This window comes from Cnephaeus nilssonii, assembly GCF_951640355.1.
Source record: "Cnephaeus nilssonii genome assembly, chromosome: 14".
In the NCBI taxonomy this organism is placed as follows: domain Eukaryota; kingdom Metazoa; phylum Chordata; class Mammalia; order Chiroptera; family Vespertilionidae; genus Cnephaeus; species Cnephaeus nilssonii.
Genome location: NC_137085.1, coordinates 9,216,281 through 9,230,148, shown reverse-complemented (window position 1 = coordinate 9,230,148; position 13,868 = coordinate 9,216,281). Strand labels below are relative to the sequence as shown.

The window sequence follows — 13,868 nt, the reverse complement described above, 5'->3', positions numbered from 1 at the left end:
CTGAGTCTCTTTCCACCTCAGCCTGGTTCAGCACACAAGAGGATCTGCCTCTTGTGATTTCTTCCCTCCAAAACCTGCCTCTTTCTCAGTGTCCCATCTCAGTTCGTGGTACCTGGCTAGTTGCTCAGGCCAAAAATCTCAATATCATCCTGGACTTCTTTCTGTCACACTTCCATCTTCTTAACTCCATATGCAAGCCCTACTATCAGAATGTATCCTAAATCTGGTCACTTCCTGCTCCCTTCATCACTAACACCCTAGTCTAACCATCATCATCACTTCTCTCCTGGAATATTCCAGGAGACTGCTTGGTCTTCCTGTTTCCACACTGGTTTCTTCCCAGGTTTTTCTTGATTCCCATCTCTCTTGCTTACAACTAATGCTTCTAAGAATAAAACTCGAGTTTTAGCCTTGGCCTGCAAGGCCTAGCACCTCTTGGTCATCTCTGATTTCATCTCCTACTACTTTCCCCCCTTACTCTTTCCACTTCAGACACCCTGGCCTCCTTGCTGTTCTTAAACAGGCCAACACATTCACTCCTCAGCCTCTGCCTGTAATGTTCTCCTCGGTGTCTGGCTTCACTGTTGCCTCATTCATTCTTGGGCTCAAATATCATGCCATCAGAGAGGCCCTCTCTAATTACAGTATCTAAAGTAGCAGCTCCCCCAACCCTTATCTCCTGGCCCTACCTTATTTTCCACTTATCACTGCTTCACATTATCTTGTTTATTTGGTTATTAATTCTCCCTCCACCTTAGAATTAAGCCTAGGACAGAGGGGACTTTATCTCTTGCTTGCTTTTGAATCCCCAGCGCAAGAACAGAATCTGCCATATAAATAGCGGTTGAATAAGTGAATAAATGAATATGCTGTTGAGTTTCTACCAAATGGTTTACAAACAAGAGTTAACATGGATTTGGACAAGGCTTAAAAGTAGCTTCCAGCGAAGGTTTTACCTTTTGGGTTTTCATTAGCTTGAAACACTTTAATAATATATGGATTCTTTTTTTCATAGGCCAGATGGGCGGTGTCTAATGTCTTCTTTTTCTTGCCTCTGCTTTCAAGGAGTTAAGGCAGACAAGGCTGCACAGCACACACATTTTGTGCTTAGATATGTAATTCCTTCTGGCCCTGGATGATACCCCTACTTGCAACATGGTTTCAGGGTGAGAAAGATAGTAATTTTTTAAATTGATTCACATCATGGAAAGCCTTACAGACTCACCAGGACCCTGCTAAAGGTGGGATATGGTATGTACAGTTTAGTTAGTGATGATTAGTTACGCTCTGGCAGCTATACTTGAATACCAGCAAATATTAATGGAAAGTTGAGCCAATTACCGGCAAAGAACCTTAGTCACAGTATAATATGCCATCTCAAAAATAAGAAAATCCTTGCAAGCCCTGCGTGTGTTATGTGGGCTGCATGAGGTTGGGAGCTCCTCAGTCAGCACGGTGTGTGTGTGCAGAGTCCCTCTGGACATGGAGAAGGGGGCTCTTGCTATGGGATGGTTTGGAAACTAGCTTTATAACTTTTTGGTGTACAGTTTAGAAATGAAACATTGACTCTGGTTCATTGAAATTCCATTCCATTATATTTTTATTTTTTTTAAATTGTGACTTGGTTTTCAGAGTTGTGCTTCTTGATTGAGAATACTTTGTCACATGTGCAGTCCAAGTAACAAAGACCTATTTTTATTGTCATTGTTGTAACATTTATAATGTTGTAATTTCTGGTATTTGTATAGTTTTTGGAAGTATCTCATTTCTTATGGTACCTTATGAGGTACATAGGGCAAATCAAGTGTGGCAACTGAGGCTTACAGAAGTCAGGTAACTTACCCAAGTGGTACTGGCTGCACACTGACAAGCCCTAGTGCAGTGGTCGGCAAACTGCGGCTCGCGAGCCACATGCGGCTCTTTGGCCCCTTGAGTGTGGCTCGGCTTTAGAACCACTTCTTCAAAATAGACTCGCCCAGGCCGAAAACCGACTTCTGCGCATGGGCCACGAAGTTTCAATCGCACTGTACATGCGCGCCCGCACGTGGTATTTTGTGGCAGAGCCACACTCAAGGGGCCAAAGAGCCGCATGTGGCTCGCGAGCTGCGGTTTGCCTACCACTGCCCTAGTGGAACTCAGGCCTTCAGACTTTGCATTCCCAATGTGCTTTCCACTCCTTTGCAGAAATACAACAGGAGTTAAGTTTATTGTGGCAATACCCGAAACAGCCACAAGATGGGGGTGTTGTTCAAAAAGGTCTGTATTCCTCCCTTACCTGTGTGTGTCCCTTTGTGTCTGTCTTTTCTCTCTTTTCTACCCTGTACTTCTCCCCTTCTCCTTAGTTTATTATGGGACCAACATTTATTTTTTGAGGAGTTTTTGATCTCCTGCTCTTAATCTATAATTTAACAGCATGTATAAAAACTCATTTAATTGTCCATTGATTTTCTTTTTTTATGGGTCAGTGCCCTGAAATAGAAAAATTGTTTTCACTTCTGCTATAAGGTCTAAAAGGAATTTCATTTTTAAAGATTGTTCTAGGAGTTCATGAATGGCCCTAGTAGCTCCACAACCCATTCATACTCATAACTGCACTGTGCATTGTTTAGAGGGGCGTGGGGTGGGAATGCAATCACATTTAGATCTTTTAAATTTTTGATTCGAGAATTATGTTAAAGCAATGGTTTGTTTATGTCTATACAGGTATTTTAGAGATTAAGTCAGATATAGGAGGCTAGTTTAGAAGAAACAAGAAATAGCTGAAAGAGATGGCTCAGTGCGTTTCTTAGATCAAGCTTGAAGACTTGACCCTTTTGTTACAGAATCCTCACTAAGGTGAAATGTAATTTCTGAACCACTGTTTCACTAGAATTTCTTTCTTTTTTTTTTATTTATTTTTTTAGAATTTATTTCAAATATAAAGTGATTGTGCTAGACTTCAAACTACCTGTAAGAAAATATATTATTGCAAAAATCAAATAACAGTATCTCCAAATTAATGTAATCCTAATCACTTGCTATTTGGAGAAACAGAAAACTCTGGCATTTGGGAATCTTTGCCCTTGGGGAATATTTTTATTTATGAGCTAAAAGCCACACTAGTTTGAATTTCATTCTCTGCTCTTATCATTTGTGTAGTTATTGTGCGTTAGGATTAGGGCTTTCAGCTCTATGATTGCAGTGACTTCATCAGTCTTTCCTTGGTATGTTCACAGAATCTTCCATAGTGTCTATACATGGTAGACTAATCCTTGCAATGACCACATGAGGTCATTTTTCAAATGTATACATAAAAAAATTGAAGAAAACACCCAAAGTGTATAAAGTTCCTAAGTGATGGAATAGGGATTAGATCCTGGGAGTTTGACTTTAAAGTCAATGCTTATTGTCACTGTGCTAAATTTACTGTAAATGAGGGATTGAATGAACAGGACAAACTTCGTCTGTGTCAGCGTTGAAACTCTATGTGTACGCTGTACCTAAGTTCAGTTTTCCCTGTAACTAGACCAGGCTATAGTTTTACTTCTTTGCTTGTTGTAACCTTTTAGAATTGGATTTCATGAGGAAACTCCTGAGTGGCTGCTCTTTCTCTGCACTGTACCCTAAGTTTTTCAGTGTCATAAGGGTAGGCAGCGGTCACTCCCTTCTTCTTTTAATAAGTTGGTCTCCCCTGGTGCTTATCTGTGTTTGGGTTCTCTGCTACTAATTTGCTTCTGCATTTTAGAAAAATACTCTGATGGTAGGACCAGAAAGCCTAATTCTATTTAGTGATTTTAGAGGGAGTTGGAGTCTGAACTATTTGAACAAATTAAATAAAAAGGCTCAGAGAGTAAATAGAATGTTGATTTGTGTCAAGTGGTTTCAAGGGCAGGCCTTGGAGTCGCACGAACCTTGGCTCCCATCCTGGCTCTGCCTGTGCCCTGTGACCCAGGGTAGGTTAACACAGCAGGGTTGGAGAGAGAGCCATAAGATGATGCCTTTAATGTAGCTGCTGATCTTCTGATGATCATATCATCCCTCAACACCAGTGATCTCTTGGCCTTCCCTGTTTTGACCTCCTCTGCCCAGGCATCTCCTTAAGTCAGTTCAAGTCAATAAACATTTATAGATTTTCTTATGGGTCAAGAACTGTACTCAGTACTGAGCGTGCTGCAGAGATGCATAAGAAGCAAGAATCACTGATCTGGTGCTGGCATCGTCACTAAGCAGTCACTGTACCTGTCTAGGTCTCGATTCCCCATCAATAAAATGAGGGTGATAATTCCTGCTATAGCCTTTCAGAGAGGTGTTTGGAAGATTAAATAAAATGGTAGGTGTAGAGGTATCTTGTTATCTTGACAGTCCTGTGTGAATCTCAGGTTCTTCTAATTACTGAAAAGCCAAGTTCTTACCCCAAGCATTCAACAAGAGGGAGGTGGGCTTGGTCAGATATCTTTATTTTAGCTATGAGGACTTTGGAGTCAGGATCTCCTTAATGTATAAGACCTCTTCCCACACACCCACTCACCCAGACAATATCCTTGAACCCTGCCATGCAGACTACTAGCATTCAACCTCCCACCTTTGCTGGCTCCCTGTCTCCAGCCCCGCAAGGGACCTTTGGGAATCGCTCCTGTTTCCTGTCAGCAGCCCATTTCCTCTCTTTGTGTGAAATGGGCTTGTTTAAACGGCTCGTTCTCTGCAGCACATGTGCCGATGGTAGTTCGGCTTCTGATTCTATTAATACAAGCAGTAGCTACCGCCAAGTAAAAGACCTCACTCTGTGCGGGGCACTCAGTGAGCTCTTTAAATGTTTTATATCGTGTGATCCTCATAACAATAGTCCTTAAAAGGACCGTGGTGGTTTTCACAGATGAGGAACCTGAAGCTGAGGTAAGGCAGCTTGACCTTAGTCACACAATGAGTCATTAGCAGAGCCAGGACTTGAGTCTTGGTTTGTCCACCTGCAGACTGTACCACCCCCTCCCATGCAAGTCTGCAGCCACTCCCTTTCTCCGACTCTGGGCCTTGACATCCTGCCTGTGCCAGAGGCTGGCAGGTGCTACCTTCCCCACGGCACGTAGCCCCTGTTTTAAGAGAGAGCAATATCCGATTCCTGTGAAGATTGATGATGGTCACCAAGGGGAGGGATTTGGGACTAACTCTGTGCTTCTACCAAAATGTCAAACCGACATGTTCCAAGTCTCCACTGTCGAATTCAAAGTTTCTTAACTGGGGACTGTGTATGGATGGGCCTCAGGGAGCCTGTGAGCCCTCTGAAGTGATATGTAGAATGTTCTCTTGCTGTGGGTGGGGTGGGGCAGAGTTGCCTTCTGGGCTATTTTATGGGAACATTGCTTTTTATGGGAACCATGGCTCTCAGGACACTTTCAGATCGGTTCTGTTCCTAACAGTGTTAAGAGCCTCTGTACAGATTGCAGTGGGGTGTAACATAGGTTTTTCCTAAATTTAGTACAAACTCAGTCTTGTCCCAGTAAACTATTAGATTCTCCCCCCCCCCCAAAAAAAAGAACATTTAAACAAAAAATTTTAAAGATCTTTTTTTTTAACCCTCACCTGAGGATATCCTTTTTTAGTGTTTTTTTTGGGGGGGAAGGAGGGGTGTAGGGGAGAGACATTAATCAGTTGCCTTCCATATGCGCCTTGAGGGGGTCAAACCCACAACCTAGGTATGTGCCCTGACCTGAAATCAAACCTGCAACCTTTTTGGTGTGAGGGACAATGTTCCAACCAACGGAGCCACCCAGCCAGGGCTCAGCTATCATCTCTGAGGGCAAACATGCCACTGTGTGTGAGGCTGTGCTTTCCACAGCCTCCTTGGAGAGGCCATCCAGCAGAGGGTGTGACTCCCGGCTCTGGGTGATTCCATTGCTGCCCTACTTCCTGAATTCAATTAAAATGTTATTGGTGTAAGTAAGAGACAGACAAAATGACCCTTGAACTTTTTAAAGTGGGGACTATGTCTCTGTTCATTAAGTATTTTCATGCTTACTGTGGGCCAGGCATTCAGAATTTTGAAATGAATAAGAGTTCCTGCCCTGTGGAGTTTGCATATTGTGACCTGTATACATCTTTGTATCCTAATGCCTACAAAGAACATTGCCCATAGCTGTGCTCAACTGTTGGGTAAATAAATGCCCCTGCTGCATCCTGATTATAGATTTGCAGGATGGCCATTGGCTTTGATTTGTTCAACATCTGATTATTGAGTCCTGATTGTGTTGTAGGCATTAAACTGGGCACTGGAGATATGGTGGTAAGCAAAGCAGATGAGGCCTGCTTCCTGGTGGGAAGACAGACAATCAAGTAAGCACATAAGTAAATACTTGTGAACTTGTACAGGTACATGAAGGAGTTGCCCTGATGTCATGAGAATATTTAAGGAAAGACCTGGCCTGATGGGGGAAGGAGGTGTCAGGGAAGGGTTCCTAAGGAAGTGATGTTGGAGCGCTCGTCGAGAGGTGAAGAGGGTGTGGGCCTGTGCAGGCAGAGGGGCTCAATTTGTTGGCATTTCCATTCAGAGGAAAGGTTAGATGTAAAGGATGGCCGATGTAATTCAGCATTTCTGTGCACACTGCGTGGGCAAGGGATGAGGGAGGAATGTTCTGACTTGGAGACGGGTACGAGACTGGCAGGCTGAGAGGTGGGTGCTGGTCTCTCCTGGGTACAGCTTCATGTGGAGGCTGCATTGGTGCTTTTGCTGCCGGTGCCTCTCCGTTCCCCATTGCCGTGTCAGGCATCAGTCTTTTTCGTGGGGTCTGTGCCTCAGAGGCAGTCTGAACTAGTTGGCTCTGGTGTGCAGCCATCCATGCTCAGAGATGCAGGGTCAGTGCGAGCCTGTTATAAGCAGTGTTGCTTTTACTTATTTTTGTTTGTAATGGGGTTGGGGGGTAAGGGTTTAAGGGAGGGAGGGAGTAAAAGGGAAACAGAACCAGTGAGGCGGAGCAGTGGGAAGGGAGCCTGAGCCGATGAGGAAGTCTGGGCCACAAGCTCCGCGGAAGACGGAGCTTTGCCTGAGTTAAGTCCTGGTACAGAAGCCCCGAGTGATTATGAGAATTCTTTCTACCATCATGTACTTTGTATACTTAATTATAAAAGTAACTTATGCCCACTGCAGAACACTTGAAAAACATGGGAAATGCATAAAGAAATGCCCATATCCTATCACGAAAATCTAAGAATCAGTGAGATAACCAAATGTAGAGGGTCCAACATTTATCAGGTGCTCGTTAGACACAAACAGCTGTGACAATGTTGAGGGAGAATCAGCCCTTTACTCTGAGAAAGAGGCTTTTATAATTAGGGATAATGAAATGTAGAAGACATTATTTTGTAATTAGCCTTTTTAAATGTATGTTTATAGGAAAAAATTGTTAATTCTTCCTTGCCCCCGCATGAGAATGAAAAGTTGGAGAATCCTGAAGATTTGTGAGAATGTTTTGTAGGATTTGTCAATTCTTTTTTTTTTCTTTTTAATGAAGCACGATCGGCCTGATTGCCAGCCAGGCCGAGCGACCCCACCCGTGCACAAATTTGTACACTGGGCCTCTCGTATACACTAGAAGATTACCCCGCATTGGCCTTAAACTGCAGAAGACCTGAGTTTAAAGGTGTCACTCGCCACTTGCAGCCTCACCCCCAAGTGTTTAATGGACATTTCTATGGACTGCAGCCAGGTGTAGTGCTGTGTGCTTGGTGGCCTCCCCTTAGGCGGCAGCCAGACTCTAGGATCAGCTCTGGTTGAAGCAGACATACCCACATCCCAACGAGAGTTGGGAGGGCAACACCAGGCAGCACGAGTGAGGTGGGACAGAGAATTGGAGGCACTGCGAACTTGGGCCTGTCCCATCCCCTTGTAGGTCTCAGTTTCTTCATCTATAAAATGAGAAAAGTTGGACTAGACAAGCTCAGAGTTTCCTCGTTACCTGGAACTGGCAGCTAAAGTTTGTGAGGCAGCATGGTGCTGATTCTGAAGCTTTGGGAAGGGATGAGCGTTAGCTTGTAATCATTCCTTAAGTTGCATATACCTGTTCTATCACTTTTCTATTTTTTATATTTTATAATTCTTTTAAAAAATATATATATTTTATTGATTTTTTACAGAGAGGAAGGGAGAGGGATAGAGAGTTAGAAACATTGATGAGAGAGAAACATCGATCAGCTGCCTCCTGCACACCTCCCACTGGGGATGTGCCCGCAACCAAGGTACATGCCCTTGACTGGAATCGAACCTGGGACCTTTCAGTCTGCAGGCCGACGCTCTATCCATTGAGCCAAACCAGTTAGGGCTATATTTTATAATTCTGAAAAATATAATTTTAAAAACAAAGAGAATGGGTTAGTGGTTTAAAGGAAGGAATAAAACAAAAGACTAAGGGTTGTATCTTGAGGATGCCTTGGTTATGGTCCAGATTGAAGAAAGAAAAGGGCTAACCAGTAAAAGGGAGAAACAACCTGTTCGGTAGAAGGAGAGCTAAGAGAGAACGGGAGAAAGGATTTCCTCGAGAGGAGAGGAGTGGGTTGGTCATGGTAAAGCATGAAAGTCAAGGGATTTGAAGTCTAGTTGGGAAGAGAGAGAACCCACTTGATGGAGTGAAAAAGAAACCACTCTGTGACCTTCAAAAGGGCATTTTCTAAAGAGTAGTCAGAGCAGGAGCTTGACTCAGAGAGATTAAAGAGAGGCCCTGAAGCAGTGGAAGTGACAGGTATAGACCTGTGGTTGGCAGTGGTTGTTGGTAAGAAAAAGCTTGAGAGAAAGAGGGCAGTAGTTTGATGGGACAGAAGAGCAGCCAAGTAGAGTGGTCAGCAGAGCTGTGTGTTGAAGGACAGAGAATTGTGCCTGCTTGATAGCACAGGAGCTAGTGGAGAGGAAAGTTGATAGGTGGTAGGACAGCAAGGTGGCTGTAGCTGGACCTCAGGTGGAGTCGAGCTGCCTGGGTTCAAATCCCAGATCTGCCAGCCCCTCACTGAGTGACCTTGATCAAGGTACGTAACCTCCTTATACCTCAGTTGTGTATAAAATGAGGAGGAGGAGGATAAAGACTACTGTACGTGAGGGCAGAGATTTGAAGCCTCTTGCAGCCATGCTGGTAGGTGCTAGATAAGATGGGGATGGCGATGGGGATGATGATAGGGACAGTGGGACCCAGGCCTCAGATAGGAAGAGCTCTCTGTAGTGGTCCTTCTAACACTGTTAGGAAAAACTGTGAGCCAGTTATCCCCAACAGAACCCTGGACACAGTAGCCATTGAGTGAGAATTCTGGGTCCTGGACAGTGCCCCATTCTGATGATTTCCCTCCCAAATTAGGAAACATTTCCATAGTGACTGGGGACAGTCCTGTCCTTAGTGAAGTCTCTGAAGTGCCCACCACTTTCTGATACTTTTTAATTCATGCTGTGGTTTGTCCTACAGATTAGTCAGAAGAAGTTGAAAAAATATGAAAAGGAATATCACACCATGAGGGAACAGCAGGCCCAACAGGAAGACCCCATCGAACGATTTGAGGTTCGCCTTTGATTTCATACAATTGTGCCTGTAACAGCCTTGTTGCGTTCCTTTTAAAATCCAGTTCCACTGTTTCTAGATTCACGTTTCAGTTTCAGTTTGCAAATAAGAAAACAAAGTTTGTTTTGCTTCAAACCAGTGGCCTAGTTTGTTACAGTTCGGTGGCATGTTGGCACCGTTAATAAGACATAGCTCCTTGACAAGGTCACTTACCAGGTAAGTGTTTCTGAAATTATTGATTGGTAGCTCATGAGGACCAGCTACATCTCCCACAATTTCCATAGGACTCAAGGGAGTTTTGAGGGTTAGCCCTGAGAAACTGTCATTTTCCTCTGGTTTTCATGTGTCTGTAACTGGTTTCTTTGAACCTTTCAGCGGGAGAATAGGCGTCTACAAGAAGCGAACATGAGGCTGGAACAGGAAAATGATGACTTAGCCCACGAGCTGGTGACCAGCAAGATTGCGCTGCGCAAGGACCTGGATAACGTGAGTCTGACTTGGCTGCAGGGAGAGGTTGTGTTCAACACTGACTTCTCCTTAATCACGTGAAATTACTGTGTTTGTTGTGCTCGTTAGTTACCCTCCTCTGAGGGTACAGGCTCTTTTCCGCATTCCTTCCCTCTCTTCCTGTAGGGGTTAGTGATGAGCTCAGGAAGCCTTCCTTAAGTCCTTGAACTTCTTCCGAAACATTGTTTTGATTGAGAGACTTCTGGCTCATTCTCATGCTGTCACAGTTGGCAATAGCATATAATCACTACGGTTTTCTTAACCTCCCCCTAAAACAAGAAGAGACTTTGTTTTCTTGCATATTCTGTGCCTGTTGACTAAGCACTGCCAAGTATAATAATGCCCGGTGCCCAGGACGCTCGATTTCATCAGTAATTTCTGTTGGCAGATACGCCATCTTTCTTTGCTTCTCCCAATCTTGAGTTTGAGGTGATGGCTTTCCTGGTGGGCATTTGTCCGTTCTCTCTACCACAAGCTTCCCTTAAAAGAAGTGTGGTCTCTCATTCAGGGTTAGGTCAGGTTGCAAGCTTTTTCTGTAAAGGGATAGATAGTAAATATTTTAGCTTTTGTGGGCCACGTGGTCTCTGTCACGACTAGCTTTACCACTGTTGCAGAACTAGCCACACATGGATAGTAAGTAAACAGATGAGCATGGCTGTTTGCTTATGATAAAACCACGTTTGTAAGAACCAGCAGATTTGGGGCAGAGGCCATCGTTTACCAGCTCCTGACTCAGGGTTCCCTGTCAGGCTCCTAAGATTACTTTTCTGCTCATAGTTTCCTGATGTTCTAGAAAGAGGCTCAGGCTGCTGAGCGTTCACAGGGGACTTACATGATACAGTGCACCAGTAGTGTCTGTGACCCCGGAGGCCCTTGCTCCACCGAATGTGTGCGAAAATGTTGTGCACTGCTGTGTTTCCTTCCCGCCCTCTGCGGCTACAGTCGTTCATTCCTCAGTGTCCTGGACTGTTTGTGTCGGGGACTCATATCCTTTCCACTTGGGCCCACAGGTCTGCCTCCAGACCTTTGCACGCTTTAGGAGAAAACGGGGTGGAGGATCGCCATTTCAGGAATAAAATCAGTAAAGCGGTGGCTTCCTTTATCAGGTGACAAGGAGACCAACATGTGGACCTTGTTTGATGAAGCAGAGGAAATACTCAGAGTTTAGAGGAAGAAAACCAGAATTTATTATAGCTATTAATGATTATAGCAGCTACTGTTTATTGAGTGTTTACTATGTGCTAGGCACTGTGCTTAGTTAGTCCTTTCCGCACTTTATCCCTCGGATGAAGATCCTGAGGCTCAGACAGGCTTTCTGTGACTTTGCCAGTGGCACACGGTCAGGGAGCGATGGGATGGAGCCTAGGCTGCCGGAGGCCAAAGGCTGTGCTCCTGACCGGTGCCTTTCCGACCTCAGAGCCAGCACTCGGGCACGAGCCTCTTCTCGGTGCGACCGTGGGCGTATCATTTCCCCTGTCCCCATCACAGTTCCCCTTCATCTTCAAATGGGATTGTGCTGGATGATGCAAACCCCTCCAGTTCTCAGTTCTTGTTCACTAACAGCATCTCTTAAATTGTCAGGCTGAGGAAAAGGCAGATGCACTGAATAAGGAGCTGCTTATGACCAAACAGAAGTTGATTGATGCAGAAGAAGAGAAAAGACGGCTGGAAGAGGAGTCTGCTCAGGTCAGGGAGCTTCGCCCGCCCGTAGCCTTCTGTGTCCTGCAGACGATGGTGGGAGTGTGGCTGGAGGCTTCCTGTTGGCACTGGAGAAGCTGGGACAGCTGGCTTCAGTTTCCGCGAGCCTTTTTTATTTACTGTGTCAAGTGTAATGGTTCTGACTAATTAAAGCACAGTGAGGCCGTGGGGCAAAGCCCATCCTTCGTTGGGGAAAGAGAAATCCCTGTGTGTCCGCATCTGAGTGACAAAGAATAGGATCAGCATCTCTGCAGAAGGAAAGCGACGCCCTAACATGTGTGGCTCCTCTACCTGTCCACTGACATGCCCTCCGAGAGCAAACTGGAAGGCTTGTCCGCAGCCAGCTCTGCCGTCCCTGGGGCACAGACCTGCAGCCATAGGAAGAGCTTAGGGTGCTGGGTGCCCTGGGGCCAGTCCCTGTCCCCTTCCCCCCAGTTTTCCATAAAGGTAACTCCTCCTGGTGTCAGAGCTGCCTGAGGTGCGAGGTGACAGCACTTTACACAGACGAGAGGTCAGTTACTGAGGCGGCCGCGGTGCTCCATCAGCTCGGTCTCTGCTCTGTGTTGTCTGCTCAGTCCCACAGGCCAGGTTGCTCTCAGGCAGAAGCCTCAGCAGACCCGAGTGGGGTGGGTATTTTGGGGCATTTTGACTGTTCCCGCCCTCTCCTGGCATCAAGAAAACAGGGTTAGGGATGCCAAGAGGGAAAGGGAGGGAGGGAGAGCCCTTCAGAGTCAGGAAGGCATTTAGTGCAAAGCCCTTTATATTTCCCTTAAAACACTCAGGTCTGCCTTTTTAATGTACGCAGCTAAAAGAAATGTGTCGGCGGGAACTCGACAAAGCAGAATCTGAGATTAAAAAGAACAGTTCTATCATCGGCGACTACAAGCAGGTGGGTCCTCGCACCAGGGGATTGGGCTGTGTCCCCGGGCAACCTGCTTGTCCCGAGGGAATGTGCCCCTCCTCACCCAAGAGCTTCCAGCTCTGACCAGTCACTTCACGCCCAGCCAACTGAGGAGTAAGGGAAAGAGTTTCGATCTCAGTCATGTGCGTAGAGCGCCAGGCAGAGTGAGTGCCCAGCATGCACGAAGGCACTTAGTAAGTGAAGCCACCCTGTGTTCCTGGGCGTATTTCAGGTACAGGTTGCGCCTTATGTGCATGTGTGGTTACAAGGTGCAGAAACGGTGGCCGTCGAGTGTGGTGCTAAGAGGGTCTTGCAAGTCCCAGGCTGATGGATGCAGAGGCGGTGTGGCCAGAGGATCTGCTGCTGAGCGTGGTCCAGCTGCCACCACAGACTTCGTCCCCAGCCCAGAGTGTGCAGCTGATGGCATTGCTCCAGAGACTTTCATTTGATATTATGTCTGTTTCTTTAGATTTGTTCTCAGTTGAGTGAAAGATTGGAGAAGCAGCAGACAGCTAATAAAGTGGAAATTGAGAAAATTCGGGTAAGTCTCCCTTCATCAAAGAAATTTTATAGCACCTCGCCCAGTTTATGGCTGTGACCAGCACTGCAGATTTTGGGTAAGGGGGGTGCTTTGATTTCAGAGGTGAGAGAAGCTGACAAATACACAGCCTCACTCAGTAATGTACAGCTGATACTGTGCTTGTGTCCTCTGGAGGGGAATACAGATGAGACCCAAAGAGTTCTGGCTTTAGATCTCAAAATCCGAGGTCCTTGTCCTTATAAATGTGTACAACATCTCCTCCAGGGAGTTTGTAAACAAAACAGGTGGCTCTAGGTTCCGGGTGCTGCCGCGTGGGCAGTGCATGCTGCGCAGCACTGGGGCCCGGAGGCCAGGACTGCGGTGTGACTTGTCCCTCCCACCTGCATGGACACTCCCCTCCCAGCCCACTTCCTTCTGCTGTCACAACGATCCACATGCCACAGTGACGACTGGACTTTTTAAAGTACACTTGTTGCCAATTTGGGAGCTTTTGTAACGATGCTTGCTTTCTTGAAGCTGTGCCTGTATAAGAAAACTTAGCAAATTTTACTAAGATGAGTCATTTACTGAAAGATGCTTTCCTCACATACTTAGGCTTCAGTGGAGAGGAAAATGGAGAGTTCTGTGCTCATGACCATGTTTGCTTAGAACATTCTATCTGGAGCAAGATGATGCCCAGCCCCCACCAGAAGTGTTTAATCAGCATAGCTATTTT

At 45.7% G+C, this 13,868-nt stretch overlaps 1 protein-coding gene across 4 annotated transcripts in view; it reads left to right on the top strand.

Moving 5' to 3' along the window:
* Positions 1–13,868, top strand: part of RABGAP1 (RAB GTPase activating protein 1) — a 126,424-nt gene that overhangs the window by 108,443 nt on the left and 4,113 nt on the right. For all 4 annotated transcript variants that reach the window (XM_079791011.1, XM_079791010.1, XM_079791012.1 and 1 more), the window contains 5 exons: positions 9,414–9,506; positions 9,882–9,992; positions 11,595–11,699; positions 12,517–12,600; positions 13,082–13,153. In XM_079791011.1, the coding sequence (XP_079647137.1) occupies positions 9,414–9,506; positions 9,882–9,992; positions 11,595–11,699; positions 12,517–12,600; positions 13,082–13,153 (465 nt within the window). The remainder of the gene's footprint in view (positions 1–9,413; positions 9,507–9,881; positions 9,993–11,594; positions 11,700–12,516; positions 12,601–13,081; positions 13,154–13,868) is intronic.